The sequence below is a fragment of the Agaricus bisporus genome (assembly GCF_000300575.1).
Source record: "Agaricus bisporus var. bisporus H97 unplaced genomic scaffold AGABI2scaffold_1, whole genome shotgun sequence".
Lineage (NCBI taxonomy): Eukaryota > Fungi > Basidiomycota > Agaricomycetes > Agaricales > Agaricaceae > Agaricus > Agaricus bisporus.
Window position 1 is genome coordinate 299292 of NW_006267344.1, and position 24865 is coordinate 324156.

The window sequence follows — 24865 nt, forward strand, 5'->3', positions numbered from 1 at the left end:
CATCTCCCAAATTCAGCCATGGAAATGTCCGATTGCGCAAACGCCTACGGGTCTTTGTTGTAACTCATTTAGGTAAGCCGAAGATGGTGTATATCTTGCCGGTAAAACATATCGTATATACTTCTTAATTTGCCAGTTCTTTCAGGATACTTTCAGGACATTGATCAGGAAAACCCCATGGACATGAAATCCATCGCATTCATCGAAAAAATCGTGTGAGCTGCCGCCAGAATGTAGGTGGCTTTTATCGATCGGGAATGTATTCTCATACGACACAGAATAAGTGTTCTATAGAGCACCACGCTAGCCTGTTCCTTTACTATACTCCGATCAAAAGGTAGCTTCTATAATCATGGCGAGTATTCGTACGCTTCCGCCTCTCAAACAACAGATTCATTACATCACCTGAATCTTGCGAAAGGACAATGGTTAGTTAACTTTAGGGACCATAGGCGATGCTAATGTCACGAATAGGAAGTCGTGTTATCAATGATGGGAGCTCATGAATGCATGAGGATCAGTGATATGGAGAAACCTTCGGTGGCGAAACTTCTTTCCATGGGAGTATCTCATAGGACTCCATGAGAGAAGTGGAAGTCTGAATTAAAAATATCCAAGTCGAACTGAGCCAGAAAAGAATGATATTTTAGAAACACATATTGAAATTTGAAAACGGTGTCTACTGACGCAAGACCACACGGTGAATCTTGACAAACGCAGGTGCCATAATTCAAATATCCAAGCTTCAAGCTTCAAGCTTCATGAGTTCAAAAAAGATGAGGTCATTCCCACTTTACCGGATTTCGCTTCCCAGCCTCTAGAATTTACGCGTATGCTGATCGCTCCAATCGGTGAACGCAACTAGGGTCGGATGTGACAGATTGATGTTATATTGACGTAGGTGGGACAAAAAGACATGTAAGTAAAACAAATACTCGCCTAAAACCCCGAACCACTCGTTCGTACATGGTTCATTTGCCGATTACAAGAAGACGTTTCCATTATTCTTAACGCTGCCGACAACACAAGAATAAGCGGCAAGCGGCGGCAAAATACGCAAACCATGCTCGGATTTGTCGTTTTGCCACGTTCCGGAGGTCCGAGCCGCGTTCAAAATTTATCGATACGGCATGACGGGGGTACTCAACGTTCAACAATCAATGACATGGGAGTCGTACACATGCGACCACAGCAACATGCTTAAATCATTCAATTGTTCTTTTCCATTCTTGCGATCCGAAGTCGTGTTACATACGTCATTTGATGCAAACGCGGGACGGGTTTGAATGAAGTCCACCAATCATGTTCACAGTTGTGTCTTCTATTAGCGCTCGATTGTGTTACTCTCCATTCCCCCGATGCTATTTACAAAGTTCGGGATGATTGTTCTCTGTCGTCAACTCCAGTAGACCCTAACCACCTCTAGCTGATGCGATGAGCTCCGTCCGGAGCTATTTATCTCCGACTATCCTAACCCCGTACCCTATTCTCCAAAAATCGGAACGGCGACAGTAAATTCATTCGCCTTTTATCTACAACTTAGCTGGATTTTTCCATATCGGCGCCCTCCGCTATTCGGGTATATCGCATTAACGAGATAATTTGAATATCGGGTATTGGCCTTACCTCCGAGAACGCTTTGAGTCCCTCCTGTAATAGGTGACTGTTGTGAGTACGTTTTTATGACGTTTATTCAAGTGATTACAGACCTTGATATTCTCGCCCCCATACACTCGGCTGCTCACTTTACTCCAAGCATGCTTGATAAAAGATTCGTGATGATTGAGCTTCTGTGAAAGCAATAAGGCATGCTTGGTGCTCTGAACAGCGTCAGGTGAGTTGGATAAGATCTCTTTGGCAATTGCCAATGCTGTGGGAAGCAATTGGTCCGCAGGGACGACGGCGTTCACGCTTTTCCCCATTCATGAATAGTAGTTTAAGTCGAACAGCATGACGCAGGTCAGCAATTCAAAAAGTAAAACTCGATTTGGAAGCTACTTACAAGCCAAACCGATTCGAAGCGTCTGTGGCGGAGATCGTCCTTCCCGTAAGTAGCATCTCAGAAGCAAGCTATTTGAAAGAGTCAATTCAACGTCCGGCGAACAACACAGCTTCAACTGGTCAAATGGCCTCATGGCCTAGCCTCACGTTGACTTTGATCATCACAGGTTGCGATTTAATGAAGACATATCAACGGATGACTGACTGGCCCCGAAAAAGGAGAAGGCATGACCCGAAAGAGACGATATCTACTCACCTGATGACCCGCGATGTGAGATAACCGCGGAATACCTGACAGGTGATATAAATAAGACGGTCGTGAAGAGGTCTAGAATTGAAGAGAAAGGACATGGGGCGTATGACGAATTGCGAGCGCGCCACGTCGTTCGAGCGCACAACGCGGTGACATCAATGGAGAAATATGAAAATATATTCTTACTCACCTCCCTGAGCTGCAACGACACCACGCTTAACTTCGGGCAAAGCAAACTTGGCATCATGGCTGGCAACGACGATATCACAATTCAACACAATTTCAGTACCACCTCCAAAGGCGCCTCCGTTAACAGCAGCGATAAAGGGCTTGTTAGACTGTCTACGCGAAATAGACCCAAAGCCATACGGATCTCCTTCCAAACCCTCTTGCTCCTTGGATGACCCGGCCTGCTGATTTTTATTCCACCTGCCGGAAGGAGAAGCGTCTCGGTGAGCAACGGGAGATAACTCGACCGAATGAAATCGGACTAACGCTTTCAAATCAGCTCCAGCACAAAAGATTCTGCCTGCTCCGGTCACTATGACGACCCTACGGTGAAAAAGTGAGAGCTGGTACAGCCTGCGTCCAGTACCAAGCATTACCATAGTGAGGGCTCATTCTCAAACCAGTCCAATACGCGCCCGAGGTCGTCTGACATTTGGGGGGTCATAGCATTGAGACTTTTTGGTCGATTGAGCGTCAGGAGAAGGACATGATTTTCTGGGAAGGAAATTTGAAGCTCATCCGAGTGAGCAGGAGGTACGAGCGCTACTGTCATGCTGTATACCTGTCAGCGTCCAAAGTCAAGTTGCGTGCGGGGCACAGGGAAACCGATGTCCTGGGGAACTATGTGACGGAATTCCCCATCCGGCCAAGTCCATAGCCGGAAAGGTTCACTCCCGATCTCACAGCTCCGGATTGAATTTGTACTTCTCATCCCTGATGCATGATGTATGATGTATGATGGAAGTTCCAAAAATTTCACTCCCTTAGGACATATATGTAAAGTGTGGACAGATTCAGACATAAATCAGGCACTCGACAATTCGATTTCTATCTTACAATCACTGTAACTAGAAGGCATGGTATACAGATAATGACAGGCGATATAAGTACATCATTATTCAGCTCAACGCGACCATTATCAGACCTCTTCGGGTGTCCGGTCTTTCTGAGTAGCGGCCCTTCGGGCGAGTATTAGGGTGCTGAATTAAATAGTGGCGAATGTATCGAAACGGATGATGCGACAGAAATGATGAACGGAAGATGATGATGGTGATGACGATACGGCTGGTGGTATAGAATGCCATGTAAGGCCTGTCACTGCTAAGGTGGCCTGTTGATGATAATGAGTTTCTTTGAAGTTTGAACTATCAATCAGAAGTGAAACTCGACTTACAAGTAAAAAAATGCCTGGAGTGTTCAGCGGAATGGGCAGTCTGGTGCATGGGTGCCGCGCCAGCCGCAATGGCAGCATTGTGGCGAGCTTTCAGAGTCGACGGGACAACCAGAGAAGGTTGCGTCGCTGTGAGAGATGGATGATGTGGAGAGTTTGCATTGAGAATCGGTTGCTTGAACAGCGACGATGGGAGTGGTGAAGCTGGTTGAGTGCATTGTAGATTGGCTGAGACGAGGATGTGGTGTTGGACTTTTGGACGAGGAGGAGTTGGGCTTTTATCCCCTCCAATACTCGGCAATATCCACAAATACAGAAAGAATCAATTGAATCAATTGCAAGGAGACACAAACCAGTTTGAGATCCTGATCTCGGCTTGGGAACCAGCTCGGCACTGAAATTTGGTAACAGGTACAAACATCTGTCCCCATACGTCAACCTGGCCATCTCACCAAAAATCTTCATCTTGTCATTCCTTTCCTGGATCAACGCCATCTACATCACACTTAGATCGTACACTAAATCGGGTCTCAATTCAGTACTTTGACAATATACACACCCATGATGCATACCGTACACCCTGCACCAACACATCTAACCACTTGCTCGAGCCATCATTGACTTCCAGAGCCTATCCTTTCTAACTCCTTCTTCTTTCTCGGGGCGTCCTTGTACCATTCAGGAACCGTGTTCGCCTTCGGAACAGCCCGCTTCCTCAACTCCCGTATCTCCCTCTCCTCTTCTTCCTGCCTCTCCCTTTGTTTCTGCTCATCCAGCAGTTCTCTTTCCCGTTCTTTCCCTTTGATCGTGTCGTTAAAGTGCTTGCGCTCTTCTATCCGTTGGTCGGTGGCCCAGTTGAACGGTTGAGGTATCGTTACAGGTCGTATGTTTTCTTTACGGCTTGCTTGTGATGCTCCACGCTGAGCGTGCTTAGCTTTGACATTTGGAATTGAGTGAGTGGACTTTATCGGACCACTACCCTCGCCACCAGTCCTATTCGACAAGGATGATGTTGATCTCGATGTTCTTTGATCCAACGCCGCCCGGGCTTCCATTCGACGATCCGAACCAAATTTGAAATCGATAGAACGTGTTGTTCGCCCTTTTCGACGCATGGCAGTCTGTAGTATTTCATGATAAGCGCTTAAAGTGATTCAAACGTATGAAGAGCAAACTGACGCATTTGAGTCCACTGGCACTGGACAAGGCTGCAGCATCAGTCTGGTGTTCTGTCTTCTTGTTTGATTTCTTCTTGTCGCGAGCTTCTTGCCGTGTTCGCACCAGTGCGAGACGTCTCCCTCGTTCACTCGCACGCAAAACATCTCCACGTGTAGAAACCGAATTAGAAACAGACCGTGTTCGAAGCGACTTTCCTACGTTTGCGGAAGAAGAAAGTCTGTTTGATCTCCGTACTCGAGTTCGGATGCCAGCTCCACTCAACCGCTTCATAGGGTCCTTCACACTTGTTGACTGCCCTGACACCAATTTACCCTCACGACTGCCTGTTGAGAGCATCGCCGACTCGAATTCTTTCCCAACACCTTCCCCCGTCCCCTCTTCCCTACCATCCTCGTTTTCTAAAATCACATCAGATTTGCACACTGCACCCGCGCTGCCAGAAGACCTCATTTCCGCCGAATCGGACGAAGTCGCCTCAGTCGACGAACCCTCAACGGTGGACTTTGTTGCCTGAGCAGGTACGATAACTGGGGCTAGAAGTTCTTCAGCATTCCCACCGTCGGCAGTCACATTTCCCTTTCTCTTCTTGGTTTTGCGCTCACGGTTAGGTGCCGTAGCAGGGGCCAATCGTTTCTTGCTCGCCCTAGATGCCAATTCGGTAGCCGGTAACGTCGGAGAGGTAGATGTGACGCCATCATGTTGCCGCTCCATCGCTGTGTAACGCCGCAAACTTCTTTTGCGGGGTGAGAGTTGACCGAACGCAAATTCCAGAGCTCGGCCGACGTCCCGTGTTTCAATTTTTTTCGTTGCGGCAGGGAGTTTTATGACAGGCTCATCCCGTTGCCCACCTAGGTCCAGACTAGCAGCCCGAGACTCGCTGACGCCTGGCGGTAATATGTTAATCTCGGGCCCCCGATTCGGTTCCGTTTCATTGGCAGTCGTCCTTTAAAAATCGAACACCTGTCATTCAACGCTCTTCGAGGACGATATTACCAACTAAGCGCTTACCCGGTTTTATTATCAGCTTGTTCGCTTACAAGTTGATTATCTTTGACAAGCTGCCCTGCTACGTCCTCGGCCAAAACGCATGACGACAAACCACAATTGGAATTATCATCGGTCGACTCCCTCAGAAGCGTATCGGATTGAGTGGGTGGTTGGTGTTTTGTTTGCGAAATGCTACTTGAAACGGAAATTGTTCGTCTAGTTTTCGCGGCCTTCTTCTTACTCCGTGATTTACCCCCCGCGACTGAGTGCTGTATGAGATCAGATATCAGCGCAAATAAGGTCCAGGGAAGGCGTAAAGTTCCGTCAATAATCTGACACTAGAAGATGAGATGTACTAACCCTCTTTCCAATCAAATTCTTTTGACGCATTGTAGATGTGCGAGGACCAAGTTGTTCGGGCATATCTCTATCAAGCACTCTGGAGTCGACGCTCGACCTCCGGTCGTTCTGGGGCAAATCCGGTCCAGAATATCCAACTTCTGGGCGCGATTCTAGCGGTGATCGCTGAAGGAACGTGGGTTGCATTGACAGAAAGTCATTTAGCGTAGTAGATGAATTTATTGTTGACGCGAAGTGTGGTTCCTTTGATTCTTCTTGATGTTCATGATTCCCTTCTGCTTCGCGAGGGATTTCCACTTCGGAATTCTCTGGCTCTTTACTCGATAAGGGCGCTTCAATGATCGGTGATTGTTGAGGTTCGGCGTAGCCAGTCGAGGCGCCCGGGGTTTTCGAAGGTATTAGGATTCGTGTCTGGTGGTGAGGAGGATTAGACTCCCGCACGGTGGGTCTAGACGTAGACCGCGCTGCGTCGGAGTGTGATTGAGTTGTCCGGGAATATGGCGCTGGCGTCGCAAGAACTGAATGAAAGTTTGCACCCTCGAAGAAGGTGTTATCGTCTGCCAAAAGGTCATCCCCCTTGGGCAATGTAGATGTCGGGATTTGAAAGGAAAACGAATAATCAGAGACCTCAGGTAGATCGCTCAAACTGAGGTCTTCGTCTGTCAGCATAGGGGGCATGAGTATGATATAAATTGATTTTCAGCCCTGGTTTGCCGACAAGACCGTCCAAGAATTCGGAATTGCAAGGGTAGCACAGTGGGAGAAACAGTCAACAAGGTCAACGGCGACGCGAGAACGCGTTTGGGTTCCACGTCACGTGACCGAGCCTGTCTCCTGGTCTCCCCGTGCGATAGTCTCCTCAGGGCGGTAGCAAACCAAACTATCAAATATTGCTTGCGAAGTAGTCATGATTCATGGAAGAATCTACTTGACGAAATAGAAAAAGAAATCGAGTCTTTTATTCCCCTCGCTTATGGTCAACTCTACTTCTTTATCACACGAGTGACACGTCCACATACGACATCCGTTTGTATTTTTATAAATAGAACCTTTCGGCTAGACTCTTATAAGGCCTCGTAAATATTCAAGAGTCAGCCGGTTTATCGGGTAGTAATGTAATACTATATTTCATTGTCTTCTTTTCATCCAAAGAGTTGTGCAGGGAGCGGGGCCGGGGGAGTCAGTTTTTATGTTATTGATCATATCCTTGTGTTTTATCATACTTCTAGAAAGAGTAGAAAAGAGCAATTCCCACCAGAATTCTGGGAATCGCAAGGGGTGCTCGTGCCGCTCACCCAACTCAACAAAAACCGCGAATCACTGGAACTGCGGTGAGAGCGCTGAACTAAAAACAATTCCCTTCATGATCTCTTTCTTTCTTTCTTCCACACGCCCCTGCCGCATCACAGGAGTGATTGCTCATTCACAATGAAAATGTGAACTGAGCCAATTTCGTGTCTTCTTTTTGCCTTCTTCTCGAAAAAGAAAAAAATCACGTATGCTGAGGAGTTCAACCATGGGAACGTGTAGAAATGTAGGGTCTCACAACGTGTCAGTATCAACACATGCTCCTATCGCAAGGCCCTTACCGCAGTACGTCTCGTAACAAAGAGCTCCAATGATCCTCCGAAGGATTGGTTCATCGGCCGATGTTTCGTCAAAAAAAGATACGCAATCTTATCTCCAATGCTTTAACTTAACGACCAAAAATATCACATTTTACTTATCATCTCACCATTTCGGTTATCAGTTTACAGCGAAAGTCGTAGGACTGTCACAACACCTCAAATTCTAGGCCTCGTGGCCAGGCATACTCATGTAACGTCAAGCACCGCACAAGCCTTCTTTCCCATCAAGCTCTCGTCTACTCAAACGTGATTCTTTCCCCGATGCCTCAAGTTCCTCGCCGATATCATAAACGGCATCCTAACCACCATTTTGAAACTTGGCGCGCATGGCGTCATGACCACCTCAACTACGGAATGAGCCCGCTTCTCGGGAGTTAAATGAAATGACCGAACGAATAAATGCTGTCATGGCTGGTCAGGCGGTCCTAAGACGGTGCCAGGCAAAGTAGGGATGCCTGTAAATAATCTAAATGCCGGCCGAACCCAAAAATGTCTGCACCAACGACTTTTCAAGATAACTGAAAGACTTGGCATCTACTACGAGGTCTAGACAGGGGGAGGATTCACTGATACCACGCAACCGGGACCACCAAGCGAACCGATTCGAGAGAATCGCGCATCTCAACTCGCCCTTAACCCAATGCAATCCCGAAGTTGCACATTCCTCGTGCTCGAAAGTAGCGCCTGGGCTTTTCTATTCTACCGACACATTGAATCGCCGGTTGAGAGCCGTAGGACCTTGTTCCGACCAAGGTTTGCCTGGGTGAGACTGGACCGCGGGACGGATCATCTATTCTCGATAAATTACATCCACCGTAGTCGGTGATGAAGTTGATGAGACAGAAAATTTTCAAATCTATCCGCATCATAAGGTGTATTGATAGATTACACAAAGACAACATGTCGCCAGAAGCCACTTTCGTCTGACTCGATTTTTTGTTTTTGGTCACAAAAGCGTAGTCTTCGGAGGTAATTTTATCATGAAGTTCTATCATACGAATCGCAAGGGATGTTCATCTGCCTCACTGACAACAACTTCTAAACCTGCAAGCCCTGTGCCGTTCAAATTTTGAAGCTCGGCGGCGAGCCTATTTGCCAGAATAGGAAGATAACCGCGTTCGGTATTGTCATGTCCACCTATAATCCAAACTGAGTTAACTATTAGGTGAAGTTTATGTAGTGACTTACAAAGTATGACGCGCCTCCCTGCAGCCACAGCAGCTAGAATCTCATGCTTGGATCACGAAGTTAAGACTAGGAAGAAATACCTTGTGAGAAAGTCGAAGGACCTACGTGAGACATTTCTCCCGTGAGGTAGACGTCTGCTTGCTTCCCGACTAGCATAGAGCCTCCTGAGCCAGCACAAATGGCGATGGTACGTATGGAAGATGATCGGAACTGTACTTGCGTTGGATAGCCAACTTGAACTGGTGAACCCGAAAGTAAAGTACGCCATGGTGTCGGTCGAGTTGAAACGTGCAACCATCAGAAAAAAAAAAGCCGAAAGTCAAAAGAACCGAAAAGAAGACTAACGTTGCGAGAGCTTCAAATGCGATTTCACCCTTTTTACTAATTTTTCGAAGGTAATCGGTTCGTGGAATGTCAATAAGCGGCCCTCGCCACCTTCACTTATTCCATTGGTGGGATGCAATTTTTCGCCTACAAGATGTTTGATTTCTCCTTCTTTCGTTTCCATCAACCCTCGGGCGAGCCAGTCATTAATTCCGCCCCATACAGAGTCCAACGCCGAATGAGGACTGTATACTGAAATACCTTCCGCTGCGCAGTTCAATAATGATGATTGGAGTGGATTCGCAAGTGTAAATGATTGAAGTCCTTTGAAGATGGTGGGGTGGTAAGCCACGATTACTCCAGCTTCTTTTTCCAGGGATTCTGATAAGACCGATTGGGTCAAGCTACATAGTTGAGGCGAGCGAACGTTATTCCGCAACGCATGGTGGAGTAAAACAAGTGCTACGCACTCGACCGTCAACAGAACTCGTCTTCTATTTTGTTTGATCACGGGAGATTCTGATTGTAAAGCATTGTTATTGTCAGATATAATTCAGAGCAAGGCTATCGGACAGTTATGAAAGACGTGTAAATTGTCCGTACCCAATAACAATCCAACCTAAAGGAACATACATGAGATGGTATTGATAGATCGAAGAACTTAGAAAAACTGACGTTGTCCCATCTTTCAGCCAGCCGTAACGGCGCTATTTTCTCCATAGCTAAACATACTTGCCTGAGAAGAGTGTTAGACATGGTGGGAGATGATATTGATGCAACGTGTTGACAGCGTCACAGAGATCGCCCATGTTGTGTACGGTATTTGTGATGGGATCAGTTTGAGTGGCTAAACCTGTCACTGACTGCTTCCACCGGACTTGATGACCTTCGTTTCAAACTCCCTTAACCTAGAAACCTATCACTCAAAAACGCATCGGATATCTCGGGACAAAGGGTCCTGTTGAGGATGATCGCATCCACACGTTACCTTATACTTTGCGTGCTCGCTATCAAGCCAAACCTAATACACCAATACTATGATATCGATATCAGCGCTTGAAAACAACGTGGTACCTATTCAAATCATCCTGGGAGATGCGCCGCCAACTAAACGACGAAGAAATAAATAAACCACGAGGCCACTTTTAAAAATACTACTTTTTCAGCGCTGTCAGTAACCTCATCGAGTCATATTCTCTGCTGGCGTCGGAAAATTCAAGACCCGTTCCCAACTAGAAGAATACAAAAACAACAGCAACTTGAATTATGTGGTGCGGGGAGCGCCAATAGTTCTTTTTACTCCATGGATCCCAATTCATGACTAAGAACACGAAGTCTTTTAGTCTTCTAAATGTTTCGAGTCGAGTTACGAATGCGTTTTTGAACGCTGAACAACCTCGGATGGGATGGTGGCCTCGTGGTCGAAGCACTAAGACGTAAGACTCGGATATTGAAAAAGTCACTAAGGGACTATCAAACACATCTATTCAGAAAAACAACTCAGTTATAACAGCGCCACACTGCAACGTCTATTCAAATTCATAACAAGGACCGCGGAGAAATTTACGCAATACGAATGCTATACGCTCAGAACAGCATTTTCTTCCGCCGATTCATTACCACTTGCTGTTGTTGATCATTATCCCAAGGGTCGAAGACATCAGCCAAACTGACGCTTTCTATTATACAGCGGCTCGAACGTCTTTGATTAACCGGGACATTCGGAATGTCAAAGCGCGCATGACAAATTATAAAAACAGCGTATGAATTCATGAACACACATAAAACGACTATACCCGTATACGGCATTTAATCCAAGGACTCCACGGACATGGAACGTACTGGGTAATATTTATTTGAAACCACACAGTCAATGCCGACTTGGTTGAGAATATTATCAAAAATAGTTATATCATTTGGATAAAGGGACATATCATGTGGATAAGGCTAGTCTCCTATCTCGCAGCTCATAACTCATTAAATAGTGAAGCGTAAGCAAGCTTACAAAAATCCTCCGTGAGCAATTTGAACAGCCAGAGATTCATCTTGGACCAAAGATCCTCATGAGATGCCCACTCCTACATCGCACTAATAGTCTGAAGGCTCGAAGAATTGACCATAATTTATGGGTCAATCTCCCTGATCCCTCAAGATCTTCTCAAAAACTTCACGAACAGAGATGTCAAAAAACAAGAGAAATCAGCGTGATGTGAAGATCGACCGAACAGCGCTGTTGACTGAACAGAGTTAAGACCTCGGGCTTCAAAATTGCCTCACCGAGCCAAACAACATCATCAGCAATTATAACACGGGCATGTACACCGCAAAAATCTCGGTGTTATCACAGTGCGGAGGAAGATGTGGTTATGAGATTTCCATCGAGCTCAGAATAATGACTCTGATGCAAAATGACAGCGTCAAATGAGAAAGAGAAGAAAAAATAAATTTGATAATGAATGGGCGCCCGAGCGAAGCAAGAGATAACAATACTACATGAATCACCGATCCACCTCACTAAACAAACCATCAGCATCTTCAGAACCAGAAGAACGAATGTCATGACATACCCAAACACCAGATCCTGGAATCAAATCTAATGAGTAAACGAAGGAAAGCGATTCCAATCGTAGGCTTACCATGGTACCGATGATAGCAACAACATCTGCAAGCATGTGCTAAAGAACGCAAGTAAGCGGACAAAAATTATATCAAAGATTGAAAAACGGCTAACATCTGTGGGAAGAGAAGTGAGAAGCTGATAGAATATGATAATACTAGATACATACTTCTCATCATGAAATCTGAGCCTGCAAGGTGAGCGAATCCAGGAGCGCGAATGCTGCATCGATAGGGACGATTGGTGCCATCACTGAGGGAAAAATAGACTTTGAGTCCGAGAGAACACCTCGCAAGATTGTAAATGAACGCACGAGACCAAATACACCGCCATTTCTCCCTTGGGAGCTTCAATAGCGCAGTATGTTTCTCCAGGAGGAACTGAGTAACCCTCACTAAAGATCTAGTGTTCATGAATTAAGTAGAAGCGGGTATAGTTATAGCCGTCAGAACTGACCTTGAAGTGATGTATCAGTGCCTCCATGCTCTCCTTCATCGCGGCGCGTGGTGGCGGCACTAGCTTATGATCATCAACTTTGACGGCGCCAGGTGAGATTTTATTCAAGCACTGCCATACGTGGCGTTAACGCTGCAGCAAATTCAGAGGTCAAAGCATACCTGTGAGATGATCCTTATACTCTCCCGCATCTCTTGCACTCGGCAAAGGTATCGATCGTAGCAATCACCGTTCTGCCCGACAGGAACGTCGAATTCGACCTATGGGGTCTTTTTTGAATAGATAGCCTAAGTCGAGTGGGGAAGTAACTAACCTCGGCGTATTTATCATAAGGTGCGACCTTTCTCAGGTCCCAGGCAACACCGCTCCCTCGTAGCATGACACCACTAAAGCTGTAATCCAAAGCCTGCTTCGCCGTCACAATACCGACACCAATAGTTCGCTCTTTCCATATACGATTACCGGTAACGACTTCTTCAATCTCGTCTACTCTGCTTCCAAACTGGGTTGCCCATTTGAAGATGTCATCAAGCAAACCGTGAGGAAGGTCAAACGCGACGCCTCCCGGGCGGACGTATGCAGCGTGGAGGCGGGCACCCGACACACGTTCGTAAAACTCCATTAGCTTTTCACGCTCCTCAAATCCCCATAAGAAGGGGGTGAGACCACCGACGTCCATGACGTGAGTAAGAAGGGCCATAAGGTCTACACAACAAAGTGAGCGATCAAGTTCATTAAATTAGAAAATACGCTTACGATTCAGGATACGAGTAATTTCTCCAAATAAAGTTCGAATCCATTGGGCCCGTTCAGGGACTTCAATGTTCAGGAGCTTTTCAACGGCGAGGGAATAGCAAAGTTCATTGGTCACTATCAGGGCTTGAGTTACCGGTGCATGTGTTCAAATAATTGACGCACTCATGGAAACATAATCGAGGCGATCGAAATAAGGCAGAGCTTGGAGGTAGGTCTTGTATTCGATGAGCTTCTCCGTACCACGGTGAAGGAGACCAATATGCTGACATCGCATCAGGCTTTTTCAACCATTGTATGAAGGTGTAAGCAAACAAACCGGGTCGGCCCTAAGGATTTCCTCGCCACTGAGTTCGAGGATCATACGAAGCACACCGTGCGCGGCAGGATGCTGAGGACTAGAAAGAATTGTAGGTACATCGGTGCGTTATGCGTTATAAATTCAACAGCACACACCCAAAGTTGACTTTGAAATTCACATATCAGAAACAAAAACAGATCATATCAAGAACGGAATGCTCACCTGTGAAATGCCTCATCTTTGCATCCTCCTTTGTTCCCGGCTCAGGCAGAATTTCGTGGGCAGGCATGCCCTGCAAATCCTCGACAGTATGGTAGTCAAGTCGACTTCTTGTTTCCTGTTCGAAGCGACATGTTCTAGAGGTCGCCAGACTGCGCTGAATCAGCCGCGACGCTGCATGCGGCCTTGCTGTGCGCGCCAGAGAACGCGAGAAGAGAGAAGCCATGGCGGTTGAGGACGACGGTGAGCAGACGGGATTTCGCGGGGTTCGCGTGACAGCTGCTAGGAGGATGTGACAGCGGAGCAGGTGTGACAACATAAGCAGTCGGTATGCGCATCGTGCAGCATCTACCCCTCCTCGCCCTTGCCGGCGTAGTTCTTGCCGACGACAAGCCATGCACAGCCTACGCTGACGGGAAATACTACGACCTCAACAATCTCAAAGGACGGTGAGGCGTCGTCGAGTGGTCGTCTGCATCGTCTCTAAACAACTGTGTTGTCCAGGCCGGACTCTGAACTCAAGACCCCAGGCGGACACGATCTCAAGTTCAACGTCTGCCAGGGCGTAACTACTGAGCTTTATGGTCTCAAGGAGGATATCAAAGCAGAAAATGTCGCTGGTTTCGTCCGTAAAGGTCATGGAGACTTTGCGATTGGGTGGGTGCTGCGCATTGCCGACGTCACCGCGAACTAAGCATCCGGCCAATAGTCAGGTCAAAACCACACTCTCAGTCGTGGAATCTAGGCCCCGCCTTGTATTTTCTGATGGATCAAATTGCAAGGCGTCCCCAGACGGAGCCAGCCTTGGCATGAAAGCTTCTACTATCGTCGAATTTATCTGTGATACCTCTGTGTTCGGCGCGGGGAAGCCCCGTCTCGTAGGTCAACTACCCCCTGGAGACGATGAAGTTGGCTGCTCCTACTTCATTGAGTGGAAGACCAACGTAAGGCAGCCCTTTCCTCCGGTACCGAACATGTTTCGCCTAACGGTCTGATAGTTTGCATGTCCGACGTCCGCAGGCGGCGGCGGGTTCTGGGGTTTTCTCGGCATGTTAGCCATTGTGTACACCACATCTCTTACTTTTCACTGTTTGTGACTTCAAGCTGACCCGCTGCCTAGAACACTCATCCTTCTCATGACTTATACCGCGTTGGGCACGTTGTATAATCGATATGTCCTACAACTTCGTGGCTTTGATCAAATACCTCAATTCTCTGTTGAGAGCATGAAGTACCATGCACGCGAGGCTACAGATTGGATAAAGGATATCTTGGCTGCGTACAACACCGGTGGAAACGGAGGAGGATATGTTCCTGGAAGATCTGCGGCAGCCAACCCTTTCAGCCATCAAACTCAGGCAAATGAAGAACTCAACATCAATAATAACTTTGTTCGTCCCCAGGCAACTACTATCCGTTCACAACCCGATACCAATCCTGTATCCCACCATACTCAATCACAAGCCGAGACACAGTCGACACATAACTCGCCCCCACCTTTACCCCCCAAGCGATCACTTCCTCAAATTGCACCTCGGCGTGTAGCACTGGGCAGCCGAGGGCCAACAAAAGAGGAACAGGACTTCTTACTTGGAGAAGAGGAAGAAGAGGAAGGCCAGGAATTAGAAGACAAACCCAGTTCAAAGTCTTCTGTCCCACCACCACTGCCAACTAATGTCGATTCCTCGACTCGTGGCTCTTCCAGCACATTGAATCGTGGAGACGTTAATGTAGCGTCTATTCGTGGTCAAGATAGCGGCGAGGATTCGCTGCGGCTATGATGATGGGGGCTTCGCTACATTACCTTGCTATCTTGTCCTGTACCCTGGGTTGATCTCTCATTATCGTATTTCCGCCTCACATGTTGGCTACTATTCTGAAACTGATTTAGTCTTTTCAGTGTGGAAATCAATGAGACCATTGTTCTAGACAACGCAAAGCTCATGAAATCCAGACCGCTCCATCTTCCAAGCCCCGCTTGATGTCGCGACCCTGCAAATCTAAATGCCTGACACACACCGATACTTGCGCCCACCGTTATTTAAGTTTTTCTCAACTGATTGATGACCGGAGTTGACATGTTGACGTGTGACATATCTCAGCCAAGCCCTTCAACTCAAAAGGCACAAGCAATGCGAACCCGAAGGGTAGTCTTGCTTCCACCTTTTCAGCGCAACTTATCCTTGGTGTTCTCCCGAACTTCGTGATCCAATGATCAACACCAAGCCGTGTTTTATGGAACGCCTGCGTTCAATATATTCGAGCTTGATTGTGATCGAAACGCAGTATTGAGTGCAGTTAATGCCTTGTATGCCAAATAAAGTAGGCTCAAACTTCACTGCGCTCCGGATGGGTCTTGCTGGGATAGAAATCACTGAAGACAACCAAGCTTATGGATTAATCATGATTACTCCACCATCCACGATACTCATGTCCCATCAAGCTGTTGGCCCAACCGACGGCGTTGGGTTAACTCTAAGCCAAAAAAACCAGCGGTGATCGCTCAAAATATTCAGACTAGGCTGGACTAGGAACTTCCGGGCGTTCATTTTTATCCGAGAACGACGTGGATCATGTTGTGATGATTTGTCGGGTGCGTCTACGGATCCTTCGCCCGACCACAGTAATATCTAAGCCCATCTGAACGTCAACATCTTCCCCTCTGGAGTATGTTTATCACCGAACACGATCGGGACTTGAATCTCCTGTAATATAAAATATAATCACGAGTCAAGTGAGTAGCCAACAATCGAAAATGATTAATTGAACTTTTTTGTTCTGTGTTTTGAAGTTCTGCCAAGTTTTTCATGCTGGCTTTGACATTCAAATGCTTGTATTTTGAGTAAGAATCTTTGATGACGTGAGATTTCTGAGCTGGGTAATTCTTGGAGAAGCTCGGATCTACAAATGGTTGCCTTGACTTTCATATGGTTCGTGTGTACCGATTGATGACGATCATATCGCTCAAACCTCTTTCGGTCTTCGCTGTTCCTCCTTATCACCACTGGAAAATCCCGATAGAGAATCAGAATCATCGGTCAGCTGAGTTTCTGTTCGTCCAGAAAACTGCTGTGTTTTGATTTCTCGAAGGTTCATGATATCTTCTCATGCGAGAGTTTCTTCGGAATTTAGCGCAGAACCCTAGCAGTGAGCTGGATTTCTTGTTTTTTTTAGGCGGTATTTGATTCTATGGTAATCTGAGATGCTCTTCTTAGAGATTGCGCGATAATCGTAGATAAAACAATCTTAAAGCGGTCATTGAAAAGAATGCGCCGAAAACCGTTTCGCAGTCAACTCATCGTTAATTCATCCTACATGATCAAAAAATAGCCGATGTATTTTAAAACATCAGTAATAAAAGCCCGTCCGAACAAGAACCACAAGGGCTGAGAATGGTTCGAACAGAAAATGTTCTCGCGAACCAGCCTACTCAGGCTCGGTGTAGAAAGGCTATAGAATGGGGATATTCTAACAACGACGGTGTGGCGTCCGCTAAGTTGGTGTCTCAAGATCTCAATCCCCTTCTCGGGAACTTGATCATGTGCTTGGAATCAACTTGGAGTGTACATACAATTCGGGCTAAAATGCCCGCACTGGGTCATGGGTACCCAGTTCTTGTTGCGTTTTTTCTTTTCTATGCATGTTGAATTGAATTTGTTTACTATCGGGAGTTTCGATGACAGCTGATTATTCCAACACCCGCGAATGATGGAACATTGAATGTCAAGTGCCTGAATAAGCCCTGTGGAATTTTCATAACTCGGTTCGGCTGCAGGTCTTTATCAGCTGCCCGGGTGAGAATGTGAAGGTAGAACGGTATCGGGTCCACCTTAATTAATGTTGCGAGTCGGATTCACACTCGAAGCATCGAATTTAGCTCTGACACGTAACCTGGTGAGCTTCAAGCTTTTCGGCGCCACAAGTAAACAACAACTATACATATCCCTTTTTCCGCAGAGTCAATAATTTTCTTGGGGAATTTGAATAAGACGTCAATGTTATTTGATTTTCAAGTGACAAGACTCTATCGCATTAACCCCAACACAAAAATGACGCAGTTCACAGCAATGATCCGACATTGATTCCATTCAATGTTAGATGGCAATGATTAAATAGCGATTCGATAATGTAGCCGCCTAATTCACTCAGCGGCGCAGTGTTATAAGCTTACACATCTCATGTCCCGCGATGCATTAATGTCATGATGCAATTTTATAGAATCCGACGCTTCACCATAAGCGTACACTGTGATTATAAGCTTTCTTTTACGCCGCTCGGGATTAGATGCATATCATCATCGACGTGTTCTTCAGCCAAGGCAAACATAAAGGCTCAATGGCGGCATTGATGGAACTAATAAAAAGCCATAAACGTGGTCGACCATATGATGACTATGCAGCACAATACTCGTTAAGTCAGATTCTGTCAGATTTCGTGTCTGGAGTCTTCTTCTTCTATCTCGCAGTATGTAGGACCGGGGTATCAGCCACCATCAAACAAATTGCCACACGTAAAGAGAAACGAATATGGTTGTCATTACAAGATCAAAAAACCGATACAAGATAAGTGGGACAGACTTCGGAACTGACTAAACCCATTCCGTTCTCTTAAAAAGAACTTTTCGGAAATTTATCCAATTCAAAAAGCCATCCCGGATTTCTCAGGTTCCGAATGACATCACTTTTTAGATAATGCAAGCTGGTTTATTTATGCAGGTCCGCACGACCGTGAGTTCAAAGATTGAATTATCATTTTTTTTTCGTGTGTGGGAGACTAAAAAACTTGAGAATTTGGGGATAACCGTGAACGAAGCAGCATGGTTTGGTCTTACAATGAGCTTTCAAAACGCACCGGTCTGCCCGACACGGCGACACACCTCTCCACAAGCCTTGATCCTAATTCAGGACAAATGGGCCACCCGAGCTTCCGGTTTTCCGAGATTTTGAAGTTTGAACCCGATTTTCCCAAACCTTCTTGAGACTTTGAGGCTCAATGCAGTGGACTCGGAGTAGATTGAACCATAAAGTATGGCTTGCAAGATTATCCGGGGAAGTAGCCGTACCTCAATCATACTACAAGACTAATTTGAATCATTCCAAGATCGGAGCCCTAAAGGCTGACTTTCTGAACCATTTCTTACGCTCTAGTGGCCTTTGATCATCCTGGTAGTCTTGATGCCAATTGCAACAGAACCATACAGCCAAACGAATCAACGAAACTGATATGCCTAATTGTCAGTCAATCGAAAAAGCTACTAACCAATCTGATCAAAAAAAGATTCAAACCAAAACATTATCAAGTGTCAGGGATCTCCTGAATAAGTGCAAGCCTTGGAGTACTTGAACGTATCAAAAGATCGGATATCATTCCGCTTTGTCTTTTTTTCTATCTTTTCAAATTCAAGAGTAGGGCTCGATGGAACCAAGAAGACCCTTTTGAAACTCATCTTTTTTTTTTTGAAGAAAATGGAGGTAACGTAAAAAAAAGAGTTCAGAACCAAACCCTTTGTAAAAACTCTGTGTCAATGCAGTTTATTTTTGAACAAGTAACAAGTCATCGGTGTTATTCGAGATATAGTTGGATTTACGATGATAAAAATAGCAGTAGGTATACTTATACCCTCGGCAAGCATCTGCGGGCCTGACCTGTTCATTTATCATTAGAAGTCTGACAAATGTGAGCCCTCGGTATGATTCATATACTAATCGCCGATCGGTGGCAAGATTGGTGCAGGTGGCAGCAAGAACCTTCCCCTTCAAACTCAAAATCTACACTCACAAAACTTAGGCTGACTATATCGCTCAAATGATTTCAGCACAAGTAGGAAAACGAACGTAAAATTCGAATCATCATAATCACACAACAACCAGCATCATATAACACACACACCGATCTAAACACTACTCACACATTTTCTCTACGAAAAAAAGAGTCGTCGAAAAAAAGTAAAGAAAATAAGTAATCTAAAAAAAGCCCTAGTCACTAAGACAGCTGAAAGATAGAATAAATCTATAAAAGCCGAAAAAGAATGGGGGCGCATTACTTTTGATGCAAAAAGAAGGAAGTGTAAAACGACCTTGGTCGAGACGAAAGATATCGAAAAACAATGTGCGAGACCGAAGGAAAAGAATTGCTCGTAACGAATCCAACTAAAGAAAACTTGTGTTGAAAAAAACTTAAACGTATCGGTGATAAGAGAACAATGCAATTGGATCATTAAGAGGAGTGAAAAAAACTCCCGAGGCACAAAAGGAAAAAAGAGAGGCATTATTCTCAAGCGGAATACGTGTACTACTATGGATGAGCAAAAAAAGTCATCACTATCATGGATGCAATCGTCAACAATATAAGAATAAAGAAGAGACAATCGCTTCCCGTCAACAGCGAAGGAGCGAAAAAAACCGACAACAATTTTGCAGAAAAGCATCGAGGAGCGAAAATAATATAAATAGAAAAGGGAAAACATGATGCGAAATTCGAGAACAATTAACGGAAACATAAGCATAAGATGAAAGACGAGAAATTGAAGAATAACAACACAACAGCAAATGACGACGCAAAAAGACCGAAAAAAAAGCAAAGGGAGATAAAACATTTTCATCAGACACCAATTACCTGACTCAACACCAATTGCGAAATCCTGTCGCAAAGCATATTCAACTTTTCCACTGTGGACGCAAGCGTTATCCTCGCCGAAAGCTCCCACAGCGATTTTCTATATTTCTCCAAGCCGGGAATCAAATCCTTCAAAGGAATCGCAAACGCGACGTCGTGCTTCCTTTCGTCCATCTTCACAGTCGTATTAGCGTGGAATGACGCCAAAGCATTATGCTTCTCTTCACCGCCACGTAATTGACCCCTGAAAGTTTCACCTTTCTTTTGTTTATTGTCCCTATCCTCTTGTCGTAGTCTTTCTTTTCCGACCCCGCCTTCAGAGACCCAATCGATTTCGCCTCTTCCAAGTATCCACTCTCCCAGTCCACAACTTCTCTCGATCCTCCGCAGCTCTACGTCCATAATCCCACAAATGCTTGTGGATCCTCCTTCAAGCATATACCTCAACAGATCCAACATCACAGCATACGTAGTCGAATGTGTGATCCAATCCCTCACATTCGTACTATCCAGAAACGCGCGGATGACTTCTGCCAAAAGCGAATGCTCGAAAAATTCAACGACTTCGAAGCATAACGCTATTGACGAAGGTGACGAAGAAGGGAATGGTTGGCAATCAGAGGTTTTGAATATCTCGGTAATGACTGTCATAGCTTTGGCGAGCATTGACTCGAGTTTCCGACTCTGCGAAGTCAACGGTTTCGAGATCAGAGCTTTGACGAATTCATCTCGATCCTTGTTCCCTGAATTCAAGCCCGCTTCAAGAAGATACTCGCGGTCAAAAATGGAAAGGGCTTCGAAGATGGCGATGGCTCGAACTTGTGGGCAACAGTTATTGATAACGCATGATTTACTCCCAGAGCAATTTTTCGGGCACTTTGCTGGACGAGAGCAGCCGCAACAGTGAAGGGTGGAACATTTAGGGCAGGTGACGTGGAGAGTTGGTGCTGTGAGAATTAAAAGCTACTAAAGATTGATTATATGCTCGATTAGACGGAAAGTGAAAGGACGTACATTATTAGGAGAACATGGAATACTTTCCCCGCATTTCGAACAGCTGCGGTTAGCTGTATAGATATCGACAAAAGAAACGGACTTCATGTCCACTTCTTCCACGCCTGTTTTATCGGTGTTTTTCTCATCAATAAGCTGGACCGCGTTCTCTTCTCTATCGTCGTCATCATCATAAGGACAATCATCTTCATCATCAGATTCGGATAAAGAAGAAATTGGTACCACCATTGATTTCTCTATTTCCCTGGCACGAGGAGCGGAAAACAATTCTTCCGTCTTTCGAGGGTAAGGAGTTTGGACCAGCACTTCCTTTGGTTGGCTGTTAGGCTCAGGTATGCGTGCTCTCTGGGAGACAGCGGAGACCGAAGTGGACGAGGAACTGGGAATCGAAGATAATGATAGATCACGCTGATAGAGAGCACGCGGAGGACTAGCAGCAGCTGAACGATTGGCGGCGGCAGCGGCAGCGGCAGACGCTGATGATGACGATGTCGATGCTGACATCCTCGCCCTTTCCCTCTCAGCAGCAACCACTGACGCCGAGGTGGCGGTGAAGTTGGCTTGCTGGAAGGATGGTTGCGGAGCGGCGAATGACGGACGTAGCGATGCGCGGGAAGACTCTTCAGGTTCGCGCTGAACCCTGGAAGACGTATCCTGAAAGGTAGCCGTGGACGGAGACTTGGCAGAGGAAGAAGAAGACGTTCGGGCATGTGCCTTTGCAGTATCCAAACGTAGTCCGAAAACACCTGGCGTTGAAGCGGCGGCAGCGGAAGACGCGGTATTAGTGTATGAGGAACTGGAACCAGCAGACTTATACGTATATTCGCGCTCAGGTGACTGAGCAGATTTTTGGGCTGAAGACTTGCTCTCAGCTGAGGATATATTTTTTGAGTTGCCCCGGACTCGACTGGAGGCCGAAGCCGAGGAGGTTGAAGGTGATGAAGATACAGATCTAGAAGTTGAAACTGAAGAGGGAAATGAAGCCCGCGTGGGGCTAATGCGATTCTTTTCGGAATGCAATGTGGATGAAGATACAGTGGTAATCGATGGTGAGGGTGAGTTTGCTGCTACCAGAGCGGCTGCTGCAGAGCTTGCTGACGTGTATGTAGAGCTGGGTTGCAATGGTAAAGGCTTGTCTTTGGCAGGTGAGGTAGTGAGAGAATTCTGAGGAGGCGAACTTCTAAGCGAAGAAGAAGTGGCGGACGAGCGCGTAGATGAAGAACTTTGTCGTTTGTGAGATGAACGTGAGTAAAAGGCTTCGGCTGGGATGGTCATTGGAATGATATGAGAGGGCGAAGCATCGCCCTTACGAGCGGCAGCAGAAGCAGACGACGACGAAGGCAAGGAAGCTATAGGGGAAGATAACGGGGAAGATAACGCAGTAGACGTTGTACTAGCTGAGGAGAACAGAGAGGAAGATACAGACGAGGTCGACGAGGACGTACTCGGCGATGCGGACACGGGCACGGGTGGATGCACCACGTCGGCATGGGCTAACGCATCTTGGAAAGACGAAGCCCTCCATTCCTCCGCCAGCGTCCTTGAAGCAACCCCGTCAGGACTATACCTCTCCGTGGGCAAAGGAGGTACAGTCATCGTGGGCGAAGGTTTAGAAAAAAGGAGCTCCTGTGGCAAGGACTGACCAGCGGGTTCGTGCCGGACGTTGCCTTCTTTTGTGACGTTGTCGAAAGCAGGAACAAGGACAGAAGTCTGTCCCAGGACACAGACATCTGTGGAAGGAGACGCATATAAGCATATAAATGATGCATATAAGCACTGCCCGCACCTTTCCCAGAAGGAAGAGAGGAAGACGTCTTTCCTCTTTCATCCATATTTGATGTACGCTCCTTCGCCTTGCCTGTGGACTTAATCCTAGCCTCTGCCTCTGTTACAGCGGTCTCCTGGGAGATTTGTAGTGTGCGGGCAAGAGTAGCGTCATGGCAATGTTGGAGAGCTCGCGCCTGTTCTCGGATGATAGATGCCTCATCCATGAATTTGAGCACGCTGGTGTCGCCATCGGCAAAAAAGTCGCGGATATTGATATCGAGTGATGGCATCGCCGTCGATGCGTCTGACTTGGCAGTTGCTCTAGACGAAGATGATAAGGAGGAGGGTCTCAAGGATGACTTGGTAGACGATTTCAAGTGAAGTTTGTCTGGTGACAATGATGATGAATGCGACGCGGAGGACGAAGTTATGGCGCCTGTGGCGGTGGCCTGGGTCGTCGTACGGGATCGCGCGCGGGACATTCTTGTTGGGCTCTGGGGGATAGAAATGGGTCGAATGGATGTTTGTGACATGGTTGCTGTTAAAGGACAAATGCTGTGGGGATCAGAGTGATGATTTCGATTTCGCTGTTGTTTGGTTGCGTGGGTGACTGGTGAACAAGAAAAACATGGCTATATGCGGGGAGAAGCATGCAGGCGTTCAGCAGTTCATGGTGGTAGCGGAGAAAAGAGAGAATGTCAGGGCGGAAAAAAAATTGACGACTGGGTAATATATAGTCATCACTCGGGACCTGGTGCGCTAATGAATTCCCAACACTTCGGCTCTTCCGCCTTGTCTGCTCTTTCCCGCTCGCCCTCCTCCACCCCCCTCCCCACATACTCCCCGCCATATCTTCCGCATCGTGCGCCTCGTCCCACGCCACCGTATATGGCTCCAATTTCATCCCTCAGTCTTCTCGAAAAGCAGACTTTTTGCGGAAGGGCGCATCTGGCTCAACACGTGTTGCCCATGAGTTCGCCAACCGAGCCAAATATAGCACTCGTCCGCCGTGCCCTGGGTTGTGGGCAATCGGATGACGTCAGCCTCCTGCCTTTTCCGGCCTTCCTCCCTCCTCACACAGCACCAGCAGCGCTGTCCTCGTGGCCTCTTACGGCGTCGGCGACTCCTACTTTCTGCACTCTTGGCGGTCATGAGCTTGAGGTTATCTACGTACTTCAACATAGATACATTCTGGTACTGCCCTTGACCCCTTTCACATGCCATTTTCATATCGCGGGGTTTATGCGTCCTTGATCATGACTATTGAAATTTCGCTGCCGCCGGTTTCTAATTGACGTCCTAGCTGATCTGCTGCTACATCTGCGCAGCTCTCGATTGCAGCTTGGGAGACATACGCACTCGTATGGCTCGTGGTTACCGCTTGTGGATTTATTCCCAAGCGGAGTTTTCCCATATCCAGTGAATAGTGTCAATATATGCGCCAGAACATCTATCAGATAAACAGCCCCGATGGCAGACATTTAAAGGTGGAGTATCCAATTTCGGTATATTCTTCCAAAGAATTGCCGTCGATAACAAGGAAGCATTTTAGCGTCATCGTCTTCTCGGAAAAGACCCTGACTTCGTTCCCTAAATACCAGGTCCGAGCTCTTCTATCCTTCTTCTGTTTTATAAAGTAAACATGCAAACAACAGAAACACGACGAGGTTTTCCAATGTCAGAGCAATGATCTGCTCAGATGGATTAATGCCTTACTCTGGGTACTGTACGCCCATGTAGGATGCTACCGCCGGGTGGTATTCCACGTTGTGGCGCATTGACACGCCAAATTCTGAACGTGTCC

General features: G+C 46.6%; 8 protein-coding genes across 8 annotated transcripts; 1 reads left to right on the forward strand and 7 right to left on the reverse strand.

Moving 5' to 3' along the window:
* Positions 1 to 1286: 1286 nt before the first annotated feature.
* AGABI2DRAFT_189220 (hypothetical protein) lies at positions 1287 to 3101 on the reverse strand. Its single transcript, XM_006453810.1, has 8 exons — positions 2860 to 3101; positions 2750 to 2806; positions 2445 to 2683; positions 2258 to 2292; positions 2003 to 2070; positions 1710 to 1911; positions 1627 to 1650; positions 1287 to 1571 (listed from the first exon to the last, which is right to left on the reverse strand). Exons 1-8 carry the CDS (start codon positions 3033 to 3035, stop codon positions 1533 to 1535), a joined length of 840 nt encoding a protein of 279 aa, XP_006453873.1. The 5' UTR covers positions 3036 to 3101; the 3' UTR covers positions 1287 to 1532.
* Positions 3102 to 3679: 578 nt separating this feature from the next.
* On the reverse strand, positions 3680 to 3871 carry AGABI2DRAFT_63000 (hypothetical protein; the record flags this gene model as incomplete). Its single annotated transcript, XM_006453811.1, has 1 exon — positions 3680 to 3871. One exon carries the CDS (start codon positions 3869 to 3871, stop codon positions 3680 to 3682), a length of 192 nt encoding a protein of 63 aa, XP_006453874.1.
* A 310-nt stretch (positions 3872 to 4181) lies between these two features.
* Positions 4182 to 5663, reverse strand: AGABI2DRAFT_189222 (hypothetical protein). The gene is made up of 2 exons (XM_006453812.1): positions 4833 to 5663; positions 4182 to 4774 (listed from the first exon to the last, which is right to left on the reverse strand). Exons 1-2 carry the CDS (start codon positions 5541 to 5543, stop codon positions 4268 to 4270), a joined length of 1218 nt encoding a protein of 405 aa, XP_006453875.1. The 5' UTR covers positions 5544 to 5663; the 3' UTR covers positions 4182 to 4267.
* On the reverse strand, positions 5637 to 6916 carry AGABI2DRAFT_189223 (hypothetical protein; the record flags this gene model as incomplete). Its single annotated transcript, XM_006453813.1, has 3 exons — positions 6180 to 6916; positions 5841 to 6088; positions 5637 to 5775 (listed from the first exon to the last, which is right to left on the reverse strand). Coding segments are annotated over exons 1-3 (1065 nt in total), but the record flags the coding sequence as incomplete, so codon positions are not given.
* A 1837-nt stretch (positions 6917 to 8753) lies between these two features.
* AGABI2DRAFT_196434 (hypothetical protein) lies at positions 8754 to 10073 on the reverse strand. Its single transcript, XM_006453814.1, has 7 exons — positions 9995 to 10073; positions 9923 to 9938; positions 9790 to 9838; positions 9341 to 9723; positions 9101 to 9234; positions 8996 to 9041; positions 8754 to 8944 (listed from the first exon to the last, which is right to left on the reverse strand). The coding sequence occupies exons 1-7, from the start codon at positions 10037 to 10039 to the stop codon at positions 8799 to 8801; spliced, it is 819 nt and encodes a 272-aa protein (XP_006453877.1). The 5' UTR covers positions 10040 to 10073; the 3' UTR covers positions 8754 to 8798.
* A 1745-nt stretch (positions 10074 to 11818) lies between these two features.
* AGABI2DRAFT_189224 (hypothetical protein) lies at positions 11819 to 13911 on the reverse strand (the record flags this gene model as incomplete). The annotated part of the gene is made up of 13 exons (XM_006453815.1): positions 13669 to 13911; positions 13602 to 13611; positions 13465 to 13543; positions 13311 to 13410; positions 13149 to 13262; positions 12706 to 13097; positions 12554 to 12652; positions 12393 to 12503; positions 12250 to 12338; positions 12104 to 12188; positions 11956 to 11994; positions 11887 to 11900; positions 11819 to 11833 (listed from the first exon to the last, which is right to left on the reverse strand). Coding segments are annotated over exons 1-13 (1368 nt in total), but the record flags the coding sequence as incomplete, so codon positions are not given.
* An 84-nt stretch (positions 13912 to 13995) lies between these two features.
* On the forward strand, positions 13996 to 15588 carry AGABI2DRAFT_196439 (hypothetical protein; the record flags this gene model as incomplete). The annotated part of the gene is made up of 5 exons (XM_006453816.1): positions 13996 to 14114; positions 14170 to 14322; positions 14375 to 14609; positions 14664 to 14728; positions 14786 to 15588. 5 exons carry the CDS (start codon positions 13996 to 13998, stop codon positions 15444 to 15446), a joined length of 1233 nt encoding a protein of 410 aa, XP_006453879.1. The 3' UTR covers positions 15447 to 15588.
* A 4677-nt stretch (positions 15589 to 20265) lies between these two features.
* AGABI2DRAFT_196440 (hypothetical protein) lies at positions 20266 to 21363 on the reverse strand (the record flags this gene model as incomplete). Its single annotated transcript, XM_006453817.1, has 3 exons — positions 21295 to 21363; positions 20590 to 21243; positions 20266 to 20439 (listed from the first exon to the last, which is right to left on the reverse strand). Exons 2-3 carry the CDS (start codon positions 20944 to 20946, stop codon positions 20266 to 20268), a joined length of 531 nt encoding a protein of 176 aa, XP_006453880.1. The 5' UTR covers positions 20947 to 21243; positions 21295 to 21363.
* Between the last annotated feature and the right edge of the window lie 3502 nt (positions 21364 to 24865).